The sequence below is a fragment of the Ambystoma mexicanum genome, chromosome 2q (genome assembly GCF_040938575.1).
Source record: "Ambystoma mexicanum isolate Mex_15411 chromosome 2q, UKY_AmexF1_1, whole genome shotgun sequence".
NCBI lineage: Eukaryota > Metazoa > Chordata > Amphibia > Caudata > Ambystomatidae > Ambystoma > Ambystoma mexicanum.
The window spans coordinates 1,031,960,581-1,031,981,473 of NC_090924.1; the positions used below are offsets into that span (position 1 = coordinate 1,031,960,581).

The 20,893-nt window shown below is 44.0% G+C and overlaps 1 protein-coding gene across 4 annotated transcripts in view; it reads left to right on the forward strand.

The window, feature by feature from the left end:
- SLC25A40 (solute carrier family 25 member 40) overlaps positions 1-20,893 on the forward strand; it is a 964,848-nt gene that overhangs the window by 178,764 nt on the left and 765,191 nt on the right. For all 4 annotated transcript variants that reach the window (XM_069648384.1, XM_069648381.1, XM_069648382.1 and 1 more), the window contains one exon: positions 129-188. In XM_069648384.1, coding sequence (XP_069504485.1) covers positions 129-188 — 60 coding nt within the window. The remainder of the gene's footprint in view (positions 1-128; positions 189-20,893) is intronic.

Sequence of the window (20,893 nt, forward strand, 5' to 3'; positions counted from 1 at the left end):
TAGTTTAAGTGTCCGATTTGTAGTGTGACGTACCATGAACTCTTTGATTATACTAAGACATCGTAAATGTATTTTGTAATTGATAAATTAGTAAGGTGATTAATGAAAATATCTTGTATCCTTTCTAGTCACACCTCTGGATGTTATTAAAATTCGCCTGCAAGCACAGGTCCAGCCCTTCACCAAAGGTAATATTTATGTCTGCTATGTTAACATGTGTAGTAATGGTAGTTGTATTAGTTGTAAGGAATTCATGGTGGCAACAGTAAAGACAGACACAAGTGATCACAATTAAAGGGTGTTTATCGAACAATAAATGCAGGGTGGAAAAATGCCTAAACTAAACCTAAATCTAAGATGGTAGCAAGCGTTGACCATCAAATGAAGAATAAGGCTGTCCTAGTGGCTTTGTGTCAAAATAAAAGGGCCTATCCTAAGAAAAACCTATTGTCAATTCCTTACAACTAATTGCAGAAAGAGTGTGGGATAGGGTATCAAAATAATGGAAACAGTGTTCAAATAATAAATCAGAATGTGATTGCCTTGAGATCTCCCTTCCCCATGTTTTAGGCACGGGACAAGGTGGGACTTTGGAGTTCAGCACACGCTTGAGCGTTCTCAGCACGAGCCGACAGTTCTGTTCCAGCTATCCGGTTCTTCGAGGGTAAAGTCTCTTTGCATCAAAAAGTCTCTTGCCTTCGAGGGCTGATGTATCCAACGATCAAACAAACAAATAAAAAGTTCAGTTACACAGTTCACGTTGGGCGATGGCTTCACCCCTGGATCCCCCTCTTCCAGGCTCCGACCCTTCACTTATTTTATTCTACCAATCAATTGAACAGTTCCTTTCTTAAGGAACTTTGGGTGATGACTTTTCACCTCCTGGGTCTCCCTCGGCCGGGCTCGGATCCTAAATGAAAGTGGGGGCGCTTCCCTTCCCCTTGTCTTGCGATACTTCTTGCTTTACAAATATTGCTGTATTTTTAAACAGCACTTCATGCTTCATTCCTGATTGTCGGCTTCCCTCTTCCGGGCTCACTCTCGCCAACTCCTACAACACACTATTCATGTGGTCATATCACCAAGCAAGATTAATTACCCTTCACCTCTCAATCATTCGTAGGTCAAAGACTTTTGACGGTACAGAGGATTTTACAAGACCCCTTTATGACCACTTTGACCTCTTTTTGCCACTTCCCAAGGGCTTCTGGTTCCGGTAGTTTCTACCATTGGGTAATCACCCAGATTTTCCTACCTAAGCACCCACGTGGTGCTGGCTTCTCTGTTGCTGGTTTTCACCTTCTTTCCTCAATCGTATCTTTTGTCTTTCAAAGTTCAAATTAGTCGTCGGCTACTTTTTGTTCAATACAGTTCGGTTTCTTATCGATTTTCGACTCACCGGATGTGATGAACTGCTTGCCTTTCTTTATCCTTGGAGTCAAGGTTGGTACCACCGAGACCAGCGTCATTCCCTAGCTTGGTTATCAGCAGAGGAGGGTCTCACGTACCGTAGACATCTGCTGCAACACATGCTGGCTATTGTTCGCAGCCTTATGTTTCAATCTGTGGAGGTTTCATGGACCTTGATCGGAAAGGGCAAGGTTACTTCTCTCCTTGTCACCCTCTCAGTATTCGCAGTCTTTTGTCTCCTCTTGAACTGCTGTACTGAGTTAGCTATCACATCGTGTGGTCTGCCTTGCTCGTCTTGTGCTCACCGTTGGGTGTGTGTGATTCAGGTCAGTTGCCTGACTTTGCCTGACCATTGTATTGGGACATGTCGGGTAAACCGCTCTGGTGTTAGTCCGTTGTCTTCTGTGTTGTGTGAAAATGTTTGTGTCGGAACGGGGGGGAGGTGTAGTATTTTGGAATATCTTACGTGGTAGGATGGGGAAAAGGTGTTGAAAGTGGGATACCGCGCCTCGCCTGTTGATGTCCCACTCCCCAAGCACCACCCATCCAGGTGATCCTGCCTCACTGTTCCACACCCAGTAACTGGATCCAATAGCAATTGCTGTGTCCTGGCCACCTGGATGACAGATGCCCGGGGACCAGTTAGGGAGACACGGTCAGGTTTCTCCCATACCCTTCCTCCATGCAATATAGCCACATTTGTTTAACAGGGGAACCAGGAAAGAGAGTCTATATTTCCCTCGTCTTTTCCTTTTCCTTTTCCTTTTTCTGTGTTCCACAGTGAATCAATAGGGTTGGAGGTATAGAAACCATTGCATGACCCTAGGGTTGGAGTCTTTGCGTTGGCTAATCCACACTAGGGGTGAGTGGTCTGTAACGAGTGTGAACTTTCTTCGCAGTAGGTAATGCCTCAGATGTATAATGGCTCATTTGATGACCAGGGTCTCCAGTTCCAATACGGAGTAATTCTATTCATGTGGGAACTGTTTGCGACTGGTGGATAATATGGCATGTTCAAACCATCGCAAACCTGGGACAGGACGGCTCCTAACCCTGTAAGGGAGGCATCTGTCTGTAAGACAAATTCCTTAGAGAAGTCGACTACCTTTAGGATTGGGTTCTGACACAGTGTCTGCTTCAAGGTGTTATAACATATCTCTTCCTCGTCATTCCAATTAAGTTTCTGGGGTTCGGCATTCTTAACTTTATCTGTCAGCCAGACTGTTTTGTCTGAAAAGTTGGGGATAAACCTTCGGTAGTATCCTATTAACCCGAGAAAATCTCTAAGATCTCTTTTGGTCTTGGGAGTTGGTGTATCTAAGCCAGCTTTTACCTTCTCATGTTGTGGTTGTACATTCCTGTTCCCTATGAAGAAGCCAAGATATTTTGCGGTTGATTGGGCCAATCTGAATTTAACTGGATTACCAGTTAGGTCAGCATTCCTGAGGACTTTCTTGATAGTATAAAAATTGGAAGAGATGATCCTCCCAAGTCTTACTATAAATGACGATATTGTCAATATAAGCCCCACAGAAATCTGAGTAGGGTTGTATGACTTGATGAGGCGTTGGAAAGTGGCTGGTGCCCCGTGTAGGCCGAAGAGTAGGAATTTAAGTTTGAATAATCCTAGTGGTGTTAAAAACACAGTCTTTTTCTTATCTGGTTCATATACGGGAACTTGCCAGTACCTCTTGGTTAAATCTAGGGTAGATAGAAAGGTGGCTGCTCCGAGTTTATCAATTAGGTCGTCAATGCGTGGCATGGGATAGGCATTGCAATCTGATATGGCATTAACTTGATTGAAATCAATACAGAATCTCCAGGAACGGCCTGGTTTAGTGACCAGCACGATTGGAAAGGACCCAGAACTTAAGGAAGGCTGAATAATGTTAAAAAATTATATATTGGTACTGGCGAATGCATCTGTTATGTTAACTGGTCAAAATTAATGTGACAAGAAATCAGGTTCTGATGAATTGTCATCTATTGGTGATTTCATTACAAGTATCAGCCGACGCGTGTTTCACCTAAGTCGTCCTCAAGGCTGATATGATGTCCATAAGTTCATGAGCAAATTTTGCAAATGGTTGTGGACATGTATATACAGGTATTACAATTGATATTGTAATGTGAACACAAAAACAAGTTTTAGTACACAAAGAGCATGTAGGAATACATTGCATTGAAAGATTACATACCCGATAGAACGTCCCACACATAGGGGGGTAGATCAGCAGGAGAAACAGAGAAGAGCAGTATACCTTAGTAATTTGTATGCAATGACACGATTATGATTTTCTAAATTTGTTCAATGGAAAAAGACATGAAGTGCATCCAGTTTTTGCATGACTACTGTATACATTTCGCTCAGTGAGATTGGTTAAGGTGGGTATAAATTGATTGCATGCAGGGCATTTGGTAAGTAAGTGGTAAATGGAGTGAATTGACAAAACATCCTTAAAGTACAAAATGGTTGACAGACTGACTGTTACGTCCTGATGTCAAAAAGGTTCAAACACCAAGGACCATAGACATAATCACCAGGTTCTCGCAGGACGCACACCTCTTATACAAATTAGTCCATAAACATTGGGATTTATTGCTTTTGGGCAATGACTTACGACCGTTTTTGGATGACGCACCAAAGTTTGTGTTTACTAAAGCATGAACTATCAAAAACAAATTGAGCCCTTCATATTTGGATAAGGCTTTATGAGGCAACGCTGGGGCAGTGATTGGTTAAGATCTGCCAAGGGGTTTCACAAATGTGGCACATGTAGGATGTGTCGATATGCACATGACTGTTTGGAATATACCGACTTAAGACAGGAAGTTCATGATCAAGGATTTTTCAACTGTCGGACCACGTAAGAGGGCAAGAAGGGAGGAAATGTCAAAGTCAAATTGCGGCAAATGGAATCAAGATGCATTTTCTATCTGTGTTGTAATAAGGAAGCTTTAATTGCAGATCTTGAAATTAATGTGTTTTTATAAAAGAATCAGTAATGTAATGATTATCCATTCAGGAAATTCAATATGCAATCAGTTATTGACCGACAATTCACTGTGTAATTCTGTTAAAGATGTTTACACATTTAATCATTGTTTAATGTATGCTATCTGGAGTGCATTGTTTTCTAAGATGTTCATATGCTATAGGCACACGCAAAGCGCAATTATAAGAGTGACGTAACTTCATCACGATTTGTGAATGGCTTTATTAGAGTATTTCTTCCTTCAACTGGCAACTACACGTGCATCAACTTTTTTGCATGGCCACTATATATTAGTGCAGTGGCAGGTAATTTCCCCTATTAGTCTCACATTGTTAACATGACCACTTCACTTGAGTGGCCTGCAATTGTTTAATTTCATGTCAATTGTAACAAGTGTGTCACACAATTCAATTGATTAGTACAACTCATTCATAGCTATAGAATAGTTCACCCAACAGGCTCATCCTTAAAATGTTTTATAATGTTGCATACTGGGCAACATGCAATTGAGGAGTTACTTGTGCTTACGTGGCCAATGCAGATATGACATCACACGCTACTCCTGTACGACGTCATACGCAAGGCCGTATACATAAACAGCAACCAACATGGCGGCGGCGTGTTCCTGGACATGTGCGGGTGTTAACCTGCACATAGGGAGTTAGAAGTACATTAAGGTAAGACTGTAGAAGGGAATCAATCTCTTGCACTAGGGCCAGTGATCCACACTGGCTCTCTTGCAATTAGTGCATATATAAAACTGTAACACTCAACTAGGATGACATCTGTCAACGTGATTACCTATAGGAATTAAGATTACATCTACCACAGGTTTGACAGAGAAATTATATTTGGAAGGAAAGACGTATTACCTGAAAATTTGAGAAGAGCTTATTTACTCTATTTGAGCCACCAGCGTGCATAATTTCGGTAAGACAGTAAACCACACTATCCATCAAAGATTGACCGTTATAATATGGGCATCATAGCTCAAGTGAGACATCATCATATGTCTTTCTATCTATTTTTACTAGGACTGACCACAATAGAAATAGAGACAAAGGGTGAGTCTCAATACACAATTCACTTGTATGCACCTAATGAAGTCAAAGGTTTTAACACGTAAGTGGCATATGCAGTACAAATGAGGAGGTATGTATTATCAGTGGTGATAAGGGATAAATCAAATCTCATTAGTCAACAGCACTCAATTCACTCCATTTACCACTTACTTACCAAATGCCCTATATGCAAACAATTTGTACCCACCTTAACCAATCTCACTAAGTGAAATGTATACGGTGATCATGCGAAAATGGGATGCACTTCATATCTTTTTCCGTTAAACAAATTAGCAAAATCTTAATCGTGTCAATACATACAAATAACTATGGTATACTGCTCTTGTCGGTTTCTCCTACTGATGTACCCCCCTCCATGTGGGACATTCTATCGGGAATGCAATGTATTCATACATGCTCTGTTCGTACTAAAACTTGTTATTGTGTTTGCATTACAATATCAATTGTAATACCTGTATATTCCTGCCCACAATCATTTGCAAAATTTGCTCATGAACTTATGCAATGGCTATCATATCAGCTTTGAGAACGACTTAGGTCGAAACATGTGTCGGCTGATACTTGGAAATAAATCACCAGTAGATGAAAATTCATCAGAACCTGAATTCTTGTTGCATTAATTTTGACCAATTAATATAACCGGGCATAGTGCGATTCACCAGTACCGATATGTATTTTATTGAATTTGTTGGGGTCTTTATGGGTAGAGCTCATGGAATTGGTGACGCAGTTTACCACTTTATAGACTGAAGTAGACTTAGTGCATTCTAAAGCGGTCATTCCCATACATACTTATTTTCTCAATAATGTTAGCTTTCAACATTTTGTTGACTTCCTCGATCACTATCTGCTTACAAGCTTCTGTGAGTCGATATGGTTTTAAGTGTACCACTTTTTCTTTTTTGAGGTTATGTCTGTGAGGCCCAGCTCACTGCTCGTGTACTTCGTAGATCCCACTTGACACATAAACATGTCCTCTTCTCTCTGGGTTCACCAGGAGCAGAACACAGGCCCCTTGACTTGGGATAACACAGAATATACTCAGGATAGCTCTAGTGCAGATCACCAGTGGATGAGAACAGCAGTCGGGAAAAACCCCCATCCACAACCACAGCCTCCCGGACTCATGCTGGGATTATAAGGCGCACACCACCACTTTACCTTTAGGTGTTCTAATATAGTGGTATGTACCTTTTTTACTGTTCCTGGTTTTTCCGAGAGTACATCGGGAAATTACTATATCTTTTAAGTCCTGTTGGTGTTGAGTAGATAACTCAGAAGGAATTAAATCAAAGTTATCTCTGCCATCGGGAGCCAGACAGGTTAGTACTTTGGCGTGGGTGGCTGATGGGTTCTCTTTCCCCTCCTTCAACAGATTTATGTGATATAATTGGATTGTCTGCTTTCTATCCGGTTGGGCTACTCTAGAAGTACAGGTTCCTGTTTTTTTTTACTACTTCATAAGGTCTGTGCCACTTGGAGACCAGCTTGTTCTCTAAGGTTGGTAAGATGACCAGTACTTTCTATCCTATGGAGAATGATCTTAAACTCACTTTCTTTTCATAAGTGGCATTTTGTTCGCTCTGAGCTTTTTCCATATGGGTCCAAACTAAGTCTCGGACCAACTTTGTATGTTCTCGCATTCGGGTGGCAGTTTGTGAAATGGGAATAGGAGTTTCCTCTCGTTCTTCCCAGGTTTCCCAGAGCATGTCTAGGACATCTCTCGGTTCTCTTCCATAGAGCAATTCAAAGAGAGAGGAACCTGTCGAAGATTGTGGGAGTTTTCCTCACTGCAAATAGGGCCTATGGGATCTTTCAGTCCCAGTCTTTACCGTCCTTGTCTACCAGTTTTCGGAGAATTAGTTTTAGGGTTTTATTGAATCTTTCTACCAAGCAATTGGTTTGAGGATGGTACACAGAAGTTCACAAGGTGGTAATATGGAGTAGCTCTTTGACTTTGGCCATTAGCTTACTCATAAAAGTTGAGCCCTAGTCCGTTAGTATTTCTTTGGGAAAGCTGACACTGGAGAAATAAGGTAGAAGATGTTTAAGGATCTGCTGGTAGTACTATTTCAAATTGGGAACACCTCAGGATATCGGGTTGCATAATCCACGCTCACAAGGACATATTTATTGCCTAATCTGGAGATTTCAAGCGGTCCAATTATGTCCATACCAATTCTTGAAAAGGAGATTTCTATAAACGGCAACGGGTTCAGAGGGGCAGGTGATCGGATGTGCGTACTGCTCTTTCGACATATTTCGCTTGTCTGGATGAAACTCTTTACATCGGCGTGGATACCTGGCCAGTAAAACTTTCCACCAATATGCACCTGGGCTTTAGATTATCCTAAATGCCCCCCCGGTGAGATGGGAATGCGCGATTTCTAGTACAACCTTTGTATGGCTTTTGGGTATAACCAATTGCGTTTTTACCATGCCTTTTGGGGAGGTTTCTTTTTTGTAAAGCAATCTTTGTTTTAAAAAGAAAAAAAAAAGACTCCCCTTCTCTAAACCTTATTCTGGAATTGCTTGTAAAAACGATCCAGCGAGAACTGGATCATTTCGCTGAGCTAGGTCAGGATAGATGGTGGGTTCCTCTCTCTTCCTTTCTTCGATGTTAATTGATTAATCAGCTTCCCCAAAGCCTAGGTTACCTCTTTCTGTTTCATCTGGCTCACTTTCTTTGAACTGAAGAAATGGAGCTCTTTCCAAAATCCCCTGAGCAATTTGATCTCCCCAGTGTACCTCAAAAGGGATTTCGCCATGATTTTGTAAGAGAATCTTCACATCTCCCCTGAAGTCAGGATCAATAACTCCTGCTAAGATATCTATCCCAAACGTCCACACTATTCCAGATTTTTGGGCCAATCGAAAGTAACACCCCGTAGGGGGTATCAAAACCAAGTCTGTAGGAATCATTCCTCTTTTCCCAGGGGGAATGGTAGCCTCCCTACTGCTACATATATCAAACCCTATTGATTCCTTGGTGGTGACAGAAGGGTTAGAGGCTCTCTGACTAAGTTTTGGAAATTGTAGGATTCCCCAAATAGTTTCAGTTGAGTCATATACCATCCTAACACCATATGTAAGGTGGCAGCAGTAAAGACTGACTCAAGGGATCACAATTATAGGGTGTTTATTAAACAATTAAATGCAGGGTCTAACTAAACCTAAATCTAAGATGGGAGCAAGCGTCGACCATCAAATGAAATATAAGGCAGTCCTAGTGGCATCGTGTGAAAATAAAAGGGCCTTTACTAAGAAAAACCTATTGCCAATTCCTTACAACTAATTCCAGAAGGAGTGTGGGATAGGCTATCAAAATAAAGGAAACCGTGTTCAAATAATAAGTCAGGATGCGATTCCCTTGAGGTCTCTCTTCCAATGTTTTTAGCACAGGACAAGGTGGGACTTGTTCCAGCTAGCCCATTACACGCTCGAACTTTCTCAGGACGAGCCGCCGGTTCCGTTTCAGCTATCAGGTTATTCGAGGGTAAAGTCTCCTTGCATCAAAGTCTCTTGCCTTCGAGGCCTTATGTATCCAACAAACAAACAAACAAACAAAAAGTTCTGTTATACAGTTCACGTTGGGTGATGGCTTTACCCCTGGGTCCCCCTCTTCCAGGCGCTGACCCCTCACTTATTTTATTCTACCATTCAGTTGAACAGTTCCTTTCTCAATGAAGTTTGGGTGATGACTTTTCACCTATGGATCTCCCTCGGCCGGGCTCGGATCCTGAATGACAAGGGGGCGCTTCCCTTCCCCTTTTCTTGCAATACTTCTTGCTTTACAAATCTTTTTAAACAGCACTTCAGGCTTCATTCCTGATTGTCGCCACTTCTGGATTCACTCTCACCAACTCCTACAACACACTATTAATGTGCTCATTTCACCAAGCGGGATTCATTTCCCTTTGCTTCTCAATCATCTGTAGGTCAGAGACTTTCGACGGTGTAGAGGATTTTACAAAACCCCTGTATGACCACTTTGACCTCTTTTTGCCACTTCCCAAGGGCTTCTGGTTCTGGTAGTTTCTACCATCGGGTCATCGCCCAGAGTTTCCTGCCTAAGCACTCGCGTGGTGCTGGCTTCTCTGTTGCTGGTTTTCTCCCTCTTTCCTCAGTCATATCTTTAAGTCTTTCAAAGTTCAAATTAGCAGTTGGCTACTTTTCGTTCAACACAGTTCGATTTCTTATTGATTCTCCCCTCGACTCACCAGCTGTGATGAACTGCTTGCCTTTATCCTTGGCGTCAAGGTTGGTATCACCGAGACCAGCGTCCTTCCCCGGCTTGGTTATCAGCGGAGGAGGGTCTTGCTTACCGTAGACATCTGCTGCAGCACACGCTGGCTATTGTTCGCGGCCTTATGTTTCCAACTGCAGAGGTTTAACTGGCCTTGATCGGAAAGGGCAAGGTTACTTCTCTCCATGTCACCCTCATGGTATTCGCTGTCTTTTGCCTCCTCTTAAACTGCCGTGCTGAGTTAGCTCTCAAGTACTGCAGACTGCCATGCTTGTCTTGTGCTCTTGTGCTCCACCTTTTATCTCTGTGGGGAAGGGAAAGGGCTGTCAGGTATGTGTGATTCTGGTCAATTGCCGTACTTTGCCTGACCCTTGTATTGGGACATGTCAGGTAAACGTCTCTGGTGTTAGTCTGTAGTCTTCTGTGTTGTGTGAAAATGTTTGTATTGGAAAAGGGACGGGGCAGTTTTTGGGAAAATTTTACGTGGTAGGATGGGGAAAAGGTGTTGAAAGGAGGGGGATACCGCGTTTTGCCAGTTGATGTCCCACTTCCAAGGACCCCCATCCAGGTTATCCTCCCTTACTGGTCCACCCGCAGAAACTGGATCCAATAGCGATGGCTGTGTCCTGGCCACCTGGATGACAGATCCCTGGGGACTAGCTAGGGAGACACCTTCAGGTTTCTCACATAGTGCACCATTTGTATAGCGCCTTTCACCATTAGTATGGTCATAACGCGCTGTAGGTTGAATGCCCTCGGGGGACCAGAGTCCAGGTATGGCATGTTGATGGGTGGTGATAAGAGGTCTAGCGGGGTAAAAGAGAGCAGAAAAGAATTTGTGTGCAACTATGTTTTTCAAATTTTTTGTCCTGAACGGTAACCATTTTTATGGCAGAAGTGTTGTGCAAAGTGTCTTCAAGTGATGTATGTTGGCCGTGTGTGCAGGTTTGCGGCTGTGCCTTCGGCTTATTCCTCTATGCATGGAGAGAATGAGGTTAAATGCATGATTTGCATTCTAAGCAGTGACCCAGAATTAGTATAATGGCTATACTCTAACCTACTAGCTGTAATGTAGCACTAAATTCTACATGATCCTAGGATCAGTGTGAATGGTGCCATCAGCATTCGTGTAGGTTCAGTATCTGGCTATAGTCTACATTCCTCAGGATTCCAAGCTTCGGTAATTTTCTTCATTTTGCCTGGGTTCAGTATCCGTGCTCAATTGTACAATTACCTAAGATTCCAGAAGGACTATTCTGCGTACACCTTATAAAGTGCAATGGCTGCATTCTGAGTTCACCTTAAGTAATATTGTGGCTGCATTCTACAAGGTTTAGGAAAGACGTGATGGCTATTTTACCTGGGTATCTCGAAAAAATACATAGGCTGTGTTCTTCATTCACCTAGTTTCGAGCTTGGATACATTCAGCAATCTGAAAAGACCTGGGAGTAAGTGACGGCTACTTTGCTCAGGTGCCTGGAAGCACTTGATGTATTCTTCAACTGGCTGCATTTTGTATTCATACAGAGTATATACACAGCTTGCACTATGACAATCAGTTTTAAATAATGCAGTGCATGTACCTTAGTAGTCGCCTCATGTAACTACTGAAACTGAGAGTTAGGGCATTGTGTCCCACCTGGCCGTTGTGCTCTGGTTTCGATGTCTGGATGGGACCTCCCATGGGGGAAGGGGCACGATGTGGATGGGAGTTGTTGCAAATAGCTCTCCCCTCCCCTGCTGGTTGCCTAGCAGAAGCTTCCTGCTTGAGTCATCAAGTGCGATTGTTCTCTGATCACGAAACTCGACTCGGAGAAAGAACAGGGGGTAATTGGGTTGCTGGAGGGAAGAGCCAAGCTATAAGGGTCTTCCTGAAGGCGAGGTGGTCCTCTTGGAGGCAGAGGTCGAAAGGGAGGGAGTTAAAGAAAATTAGATGTTTTCTTGCTTTGTGCTACGTGCTCCACTATAGGGAAGCCCACAACTACAGGTCTAAAGGCTAAGCATACAGTAGAGTGTGGGGAGTTCATAAGTGGGCTCTCTCTGTAGGGAGAAACACAACAGGTAGATGACAATCTTCTAACCAGGCGGCTTTCAGTACCAACAGGCATGGTACATTGCAGACATTGCACATTATGAATGTTATGAACCTCGTCATAACATATAATTTGATTTTTTTTTTTCAATCCAAATGTTTTTATTGCCATTTTTATGCTTCCAATACAGATACTTATTCAGATATAAAGAAGGTTATGTCGTCACTGGCCCCCAGCCAAAGATCTCCTCTCATGTGGCCAGGGGACAGCAGTCGCTACCTGATTCTGACCCTCGGGGTGGTATTATGAGATAGGATCACGTGCGGGTTGGGGTTGGCTACGGGGAGATGTGGTGACCCCATCAGGGGAGATGTGGTATTTTTACTTTATAAATGAGGAAGACCCTATCATTCCTAAATTTTTGATGGCATGTTGTCACTTTACAAGTCCCTCCCATAGTAGGACCCTTTTCTGAAAAACACTCTTGAGCAGTCAGTCAAAATCTCGAAACCAAAATATCGAATACAAAAAGACCGAAAAAAAAATATCGAAAAAAAAATATCTAATTTTTTATTTATTTATTTATATATGTTTTTGGGGTCAGGTAAGTAAAAAAAAGGGGTAAAATAAAAAAAAAATGAAAAAAAGGGGGGTTGGGGGGGGAACCCCCCCATTTAAAAAAAAAACACATTGAAAAAAAAATTCGATATTTTATTTTTCGGCCTTTTGTATTCGAGATTTTGGTTTTCGAGATTTTGGTTTTCGATATTATCACTATAAACCAACATTCACACCTCAAATACACATAACTTGCATTCTTTGTTTCTGATGTTTTTATCCCAAATAAAAATGATCACATTAGAAGTCTTATGAATACTATGGACTCTAACTCCCATAACTCCTGAATTACCGAGACGAAGAAGGGGAACAAGGAGTAAACCCCAAGCCAAAGACACTGACTAGTTGTTTCAAGGGAGATCAGTCAGCTGTGCAGGATATTTCAAAATGGCTTGCACTTTCGATCAGGTGTCTGAGAGAAGAGAAGCAGAGCTGTGAAAAGTGGGAAGCAGAACCAGCAGGAAAAGGCAGGCACTTAGGAACGGACCATGCAGCAGGAGGCCAATGCTTTCAACCTGCCGCTTGTCAGCATTTCTTACCGAAGTGGCGGGAGACCCAGAGGAGCATGGCAGGCACCAGGTAAGTGCCACTAAAGAACCAGCAGCAGTTGTCATGGACGCGATTGTGCCGAATAGCAGCAGCTTCACCAGCAAGTGAATGCGGAGATGGCGGGTAAGCTGAAAGTGGGTCTGCAAAGCTGGAGATGCCATTTCCTAGTGAGGACTTCACCGCAGTAGTGTGCCAAAGGATGGACACGCTTTCAAACACCAGTGAGTCAGCCAAGTGATAGTGGGAACCCCGGGATGTACCGACAGGCACATGAACGATTGAGAGTTAATTTTGAATACCGACCAAGTAAAGTAGAGGGACTGACTTTGCACGAATCCTCATAATTGAAAGGTCAAGATGGAGAAAGTTGGAGCAAATGTTATTACAAGCAGATAAATGTTAATAAGGAAGTTGAAAGACAGAATTTGTACAAGTCTCTATATCTGAGAAGCCAATATGGGGAAAGTTGGAACAAGTATTTCCACAAGCAAATTAACATTTATGAAGAAGTTAAAAGATATAACTTGAACAAGTGTTCATATATGAAATGTCAATACGGGGAACGTTGGAACAAGTACTATCAAAAGCCAATGAAGTATAGACAGCGCAGGAGTACAACTGTGCTATACTGAAAGACTAAGAGAACATTGAAAGAAGTACTGGTAAAGGAAGTATATATCAGGCATTTGCTTTTGGGGAAAAGATACCTAGCAGGAGAGTATCCCAGGGGATATATAAAAACCAGAGGGGGATTCCTGGCAGGGGTGCACACCAGGTAATCCTTGTGAAGGATACTAAAAAAAATACATTGTGAGTAGATACCTGGCAGGAGAGTATACCAGGGGATCTAAAGAATCTACTTTGATGGAAACCTGGCAGGAGAGTAGACCAGGAAGGTATCCCTAAGAGGTTGTTGTATAAAAGAGACACTTGTACCTCCTTAGAAAGACATTGGGTGAAAGAGACCCTTTTGCCATCATTAGAAAGATTTTGGGCCTCATTACAACTTTGCCGGTCCAGAAATAACGGTGCGGGTAAGCTTACAAGCCTGCCTGCTGGAGAGGCTGTGCCCGGCAGGTCTGGCCCTGCCTGACACAGCAGCCATGATACGCAGACCGTTGCAGAAGCACCGGCACCATTATTAACGGTGCCGGTGCTTCCTTGTTCCCCACTCCCAGGAATGGGGAACAACATTTTACTGGCGCCTGACTTCCTGGACCGCCGGGGTTGTAATGCCCTAGTGTTTCCGGCAAGCGAGGCGCTGGTAAAATGTACAAGTCTGGCGGCAACTTGCCGGTTTTACCGACATGGTTAACGCCAGACTTGTAATGAGGCCCATTGTGTGGAAGAGACACTTTTGCCATCCCTGGAATGTTTGTTGTATAAAAGAGACATTTTTGCCAGCTTTGAGAAGTTGGTGCACAGAAAACATACTTTCTCAATCCTTCCTGAAACATTCCTAGCATCCTTAAGAGAACATTGTTTGACACTTTCACCATCCTTTATGAAATATTCCAGGGGAAGGGAACTATCTTCTGGATTCGAGGGCGTATCCTTGGAAGAAACCTTTTTTGTTGGATTTATCCATTTGCTTTACATTTGAACATGTTTCGGCTAAGGCTAGATCAGAGACACTTTTCCTTACACTTCTTAATTGTTTAATTTCTAGTGAGGGTCAGATATGTTTTGGACACAAAGCCAGCTTTCCTAAATTTGACAACAAGACAGACTGATCTTAAGTTTTAGTTTCCTAGGCAGGGACACTCTCTTTAGGATAGGGACAGAGAGGCCTTTTTCAAACCCTTTTCTTTTCATAAAAATATCTGATGTTGAACACACTACCACTTTGTGTCTGCCTCTCATTTCTGACCCCCATCAGCAGTTAGGGATGGGGTGCTCCGGCTGCTAACCAATGTGCCTCTATGAGGCACATTGGGGGCGGGGGTGGGGGAGTCCTGCATTCCTGCTACTCACCGGAAGGTGCCGAATTGCTCCATCTGACATAACTGGGGACGATTTGGACTACAAGTCATAGAATGCCTGTGGGAGAGTTCAAACAACCTAGGAATCGGGATACATGTCAAACCCATTTGATTCTTATCTTCCTTGCAAACCTGTGGAGATTACGTAAGTCTTGCGCCTTGAAACACTTGTGTTTACAAAAGGCGTGTTACAAATGCCATATCATATCATATCATATCCCACTGATCCAAAGAAAGCATTATTGTTAAAGCTGCAAACTCGTGTGTTCCCAAAACACAGGTTGAATAAAGTAGAGGACTGCTATTAAAACCACAAAACGATTGTATTTGTGAAACGCTCACTAGACACATTCAATTCACCTGGAGGAGGAGCAGGGAAGGGAACAGTGTGTCTAACACTCCCCTGGTATTCCCACGCCACACCTCGCTAGTTTGGTGGCAGTCAGGTGGACTGCATAGCCTCACGTCCTGTACGCTACAAACTTTCAAGATGGTGCTGAATGCTGCGCTACCATTTAACTCCTCGTTAGACCTTCATTAAGGCTATTAAAACATATCAGGTAATTTATCAATTGAAGAACAAGATGTATGGGGATAACCTTGAGTCAGAGAATAACCAATCAGATCCCCAGGGTCAATCTAAAATAGGGAATAACCTATGGAGAATCGGAGAGCAAGACAAGCTCCTATGAAGGAGCTATAACAAGGGTTGGGGAACCACAGTTATCGAGAGGATCGGAAGGTGGCAGATATACCTGTCATTGCTCCTTTACCTAAAGGGCGGAACCTGGAAGAGGACTGACTGCTGATGAAGCCATACAACATTCTTGGAGAGAACAAGTTTGAAAGCTGCCCACCAGTGGGTGCTCTTGAAGAGGAGGCCAACCAGGGGGCTGAGGCTCAAACCTTCCGAATTGAGGGCCCAGAGTTTAGGACCTCACCAGCAATGCCAGGGTAAGAGAGAAGGCAGAGACTGGCCGATCTTGGGAGAGATTAAGAGTATCAGCTGCTTGACAAGGACCCTGACAAGGGTGGGAAATACTGACCACAGAAAGCTGCACCAAAGAGAAATCCAAGAGGAAGACATGTTCAATTCGTTGACTTTTTTATAAGGGATCAGATCCCTAAAATGACAAGCTACATAAAAGATTCTACCCAGATGCTAAATTTAATAGACTCCTTGCAGTATGATCCACAACAAGAGTGGTTAGTCACGATTGATATCGAGTCTCTGTATACTCGGATCCCTCAACAAGAGACTCTGAATATGTTAAGCAGGTTACTACATTCTGGCATCGAATTACATGGTGTGCCGCCCACCTTCATCCACCAATTGGCAGAGATTGCATTAACCAACAATTACTTTTTGTTTCAAAATACCTTCTACCAACAGACATCCGGCACTGCGATGGGAGCCACCTTTGCCCCCAGTCTAGCCAATTTATATGTCAACCTCTTCGAACAAGACCACATCTACTCAGCCACCAACCCTTTTGTCGTCAACCTGGGCATATGGCGAAGATACATAGATGATATCTTCATAATTTTCAAAGGGACCGAATTGGACCTGGTGTCATTCCATGCTTGGCTTAACTCTCTTAACCCACACCTTCAGTTTACATTAGAAAAAGACAAACAATCCATACACTTTCTGGATCTCGCAATCTCAGCCAACAATGGGGGACTAGTCTCAAGCGTGTACAAGAAATCTACGGATAGAAACTCTCTGTTATCCTACTCCAGTTACCATCCCAGAGCACTCAGAGACAACCTGCCCTTTGGACAATTCTTAAGATATCGCAGGCTGTGCACCCAGACCCCTACATATACCACACAGTCTAGCCTCCTAAGGGAACAATTGGCAGCAAGAGGATATCCACAAAGAATCATCAGAGACACTTACAAAAGAGCCAGAAACATCCCGAGATCTGTAACCCTCCAACAACACTTGAAACCAGCTAATACCACAGGAATCACAGCAGTGTTTAGCTACTCGCCTCTTCTCAATAAGATCAAGCAAGAAGTCAAGAAGCTATGGCCGATCTTAAACACAGGAGAGACTACCATCCCTATACCCCGTTTTGCCCTCAAAAGACGGACTAACCTGCGGGATAAGGTAGTTAAAACACTAGTACACACTACTTTACCCTCAAGACCCAATCAATGTACCCTCTGGGATACAGCACCAGCCAGAGGACACGCACCATGTGGTAATTGCTCCATGTGCCCCCAGACATCTCGCACAACAGAGATAGACATAGGTTGGCATACACCTTGGAGGCAAATGACATTGACAAACTGTAATTCCAAAGGAGTGATATATATGATCACATGCCCCTGCGCTCTTAGATACATTGGCATGACTGCCCGGGCAGTTCGGATCCGCATGGTGGAACATAGGTCATGTATACGTACCAACAAACTCACAGCCCCCCTAGTCCAACATTTTGCAGCTGAAGGCCATACAGCAGACTCATTCAAATGGACCATCATAGAAAGGGTCACACCCCCTGCAAGAGGGGGTAACTACAACAACATACTCTTTAGAAGAGAACAGCAGTGGATTTTTAAACTCAACACATGCTCAAAAGGGCTTAATGAGAATATCCAGTGGCATGACCTAGCAGTGCTACCATAGTCTGCCTGTAAATATAGGCTCTGCCTAGCATATTTTGCCCTGGAAGTGAGGGATCGCCTGTGTGCCTCCCCTCTTTTTGATCCTTTCCTCCTTTTTCGATCCACCTCCTTTTTTGGTCCTTCCCGGTAGGGTTTGCCTGCTTCCCGACATTCATTGATTTATTTTACGCTTTGTCCGGGCCCCCCTGGGGCATTAGTCATCCCAATTGCCCCCTTCCCGGTTTTCCCCGCCCTCCCCTCCCCTCCCCTCCCTTCCCCCTTACCCTCCTTCCTCCCCCCCCTCTTCCTTCCCACCCTTTCCTCCCCCCTCCCCCCTCCCCCCCCTCCCCATCCCCTGCCCCCCCTCCCTTACCTTACACGGATCCTCCACACACCCAGCCCTTCGGACTGTCTTTACTGAGGAGGACTGTGTTCACGTGTTTTGTGGCACGTTCTACGGGCGATAGAGCACACTCTCCCCGCACGTACCCACACCGCTCCACGCTACGCGGTCACGACGCCAGCGTACGTCACGTGACGCGAGTGTGGAGCGCGCTTTTCCCATTCTTTAGAGGCGGTTGGCCCCGTTTTCACATCAAGCTCATTCCGAGCTGCAGCAGTTGCCGCGAGCGGACGCCTACCGGCAGACGGATACCAGGTACTGCCTATGCTGCCCCTGTACTCCAGACTAGCTGGTTCGTTTTTAGTGTTATAACTCATCGATGCTAACAGCACCTTACCTCTTGTCTTCCAGAGTGACTGATCTGGCAACACCAGCCCAGTCTGACTAAAGGTACTTATGACACTAGCAGCTTTTCTGCTTTCCTTTCATACTCACGCCCTAGCTCCCTTCGTTGTCACCTCCTTCCCTCCGCCCATCCCTCCCACCTGCCATGTTGAGACACTGTAGTACACACCGGTGACCAGGCACTCCAATTATCCTGTTACCTTGCACCTCCAATTTACATTGGCGAGACTCACAAGGTTCCCTCTTACTCATTTGGGCTTGGTGTCCATCAAGTAAGCACTTCTCAATGATAGAGTGTTCAAACTTTCATGCTCTCCTCTTTTGTTTCTCCCCCCCCCTTCCCTTCTGTATCCTTACAATACAGCATGTGTCCTGGTTTCAGCCTCCTGAAACCCCGATTCATTCCTTATTTTGAACTACGGTCCTGAAGAAGATGGTTTAAATTACTACTAGCCATCGAAACCGGTCGACCCCATAGGTCATGAGGGCTCTCATGACCTCCAGCAAATATCTCAATTGGAAGGAATAAGATATTGCGTGAACTACCTCTCCAGCACACCCCCAGATGCTATGAGGGTGCAATTTTAGAAGAGCTCTCTCCGATCTCTCGGCCCCTTGGCCAAGAAGTCTCCCCCTTGTTTTAACTTTTGTGCATCTCCAAATGGTCAACACTTCTGATTCTCTGTTACCTACGGGAACCATTAAAGAAACAACACAGAACACAGAAAATGAACAGCCACCCCGATCTTGATCGGACCATCAGTTTACAGCTCCAGAATCTAATCCCCAGTTCTGAACACTGAAGCCCTTTCCCTCTTTGGAGCTGCTACCCTCCTGAATTTCCTTGCCCTTGTGAACTAGAGGCGATCCACCTTTAGTTTTTTGGCCTCAGGATTTTTTTCAAGTATTAAATTATTATTTCCTACAAAACCGTTTTGTGTGCTACCGACATTCTGGAAAGCCAAGGCCGGTAAGTAGACCTGTTAAGAATCCTGAAAGCCAAAAACTAGTTGAGCACCTGCTGAAAAAACTGAAGAACAAGGTTCACAGGAAATGTTTGTGGTGTACCCAAAACATCATTGTACTAATTGAAGAAACCTAATATACATCCTCAATGGAGTCACCTATTAGAAAGCCTGTGAAAGGCAACGACCGGGGGAGGTTCTTGTATCTAAACAATGTTGAGAGTCAAATAAGAGTCTGACAACTAAAGAAAATCATAAACTGGAATACTGAGAAAGGGCTGAAGAGCCAAGGTGAAAACACACGCCTGAAAAGGAATATCCGACTGTGAGTAATGGCTATGAGTACCTTTTACAAATAATTATTTTGTTGGTTGCGTTAGGGGAGGGATGGATTTTGAAGGGTAGGGTTGGTAACTCTTGTTTTCGACAACCCTTGGAACTTTCTGTTATTAGACTAGGGCACCCAGGAGGTTAAGAATGTCAGAGTATGGATTTCGATTTATGTTGGCTCTCTGTTTTAAATATGCTTTTTCTTTGTAGATTAGGGCATCTCCACTAGAGACAAGGACTTAAAGGTTTAGGAACATCCAATGGAAGAGGGACCTTTACTCCGATTACATCGCTGTTAATTATCCCAACACTCCACTGTTTGTCTAAAGAGACTTTTCTAGTTTGTAGTTACACTTTTAGGTCTGGTTGGTATTAACCCCAACCTTACCTTGTATTGTGTATATAGTACACTGTAGACCCTGATTCCCAATCCTAGTCAAGAACAGGGCATGACTTCAGGCGTTTCTCCTCTCAGCGCTCCATGTGAGGGAGCGAGAAAAGGCCGCCCGCCGTGACAGCCGTGCTGCAATCCACTAGCGGCTTTCATCCTCCGCTCCACGTGGCAGCGATACGTGCTAGTGAACAGGATACTCCAGGCCTGCAGCCTACACGCCTTTCTCCCAAAGGTGCGTGCGGTGCCACCGCTCCAGCAGCACCTGGCATAGTCTGTCCAAAGCACTGAACATGCAGTGAAAGGGAACTCCAATTATCCATATATGAGAAGTAAAGGGGTGAATTTGGACCCCAGGAGATGCGTGCCCACTCAAAGGTCTGCACATCTGAAATAAGTATATATATATCAAAGTGAGAGAGAGAGAGCAATTGAATATCCAAGATACATTAACCCACTAAGGGTCCATGCACAGTGACCAGCACATAAGGGGCAAACACAGAGAGCCTGTGCAGGAGCGTGACTTGTACCTCAACCATCACACCTGCCACCATGAGCAACCCAGTCCCCTGCACCCACGTCCAAGACAGTTTTGTTGTGTATGCCACTCCCTTTCACCATGAACCCTCAAGCAGACAAAGGCCTGAGGTAGACTGAGTAGATGGAAGATTTTAACCACTTTGTGAAAGCAGCGAGGGAGGATAAATCACCTAATCTACACAACATATGCACCAACCTGGTTGGCATTGAGATAAAGACCATTGTCAAGACATTTCCCCCAGAAGACCTAATTGAACCAAACCGAGACTGAGAGATACATGTTCAATCAATGTACGCAAAGGGTGGAAGAGACTGTCTACTAATTAATCACCCGCCGTCGGGTAAAGAGTGCCCACTGTCAATTTCATGCATTCACCATAGACGAA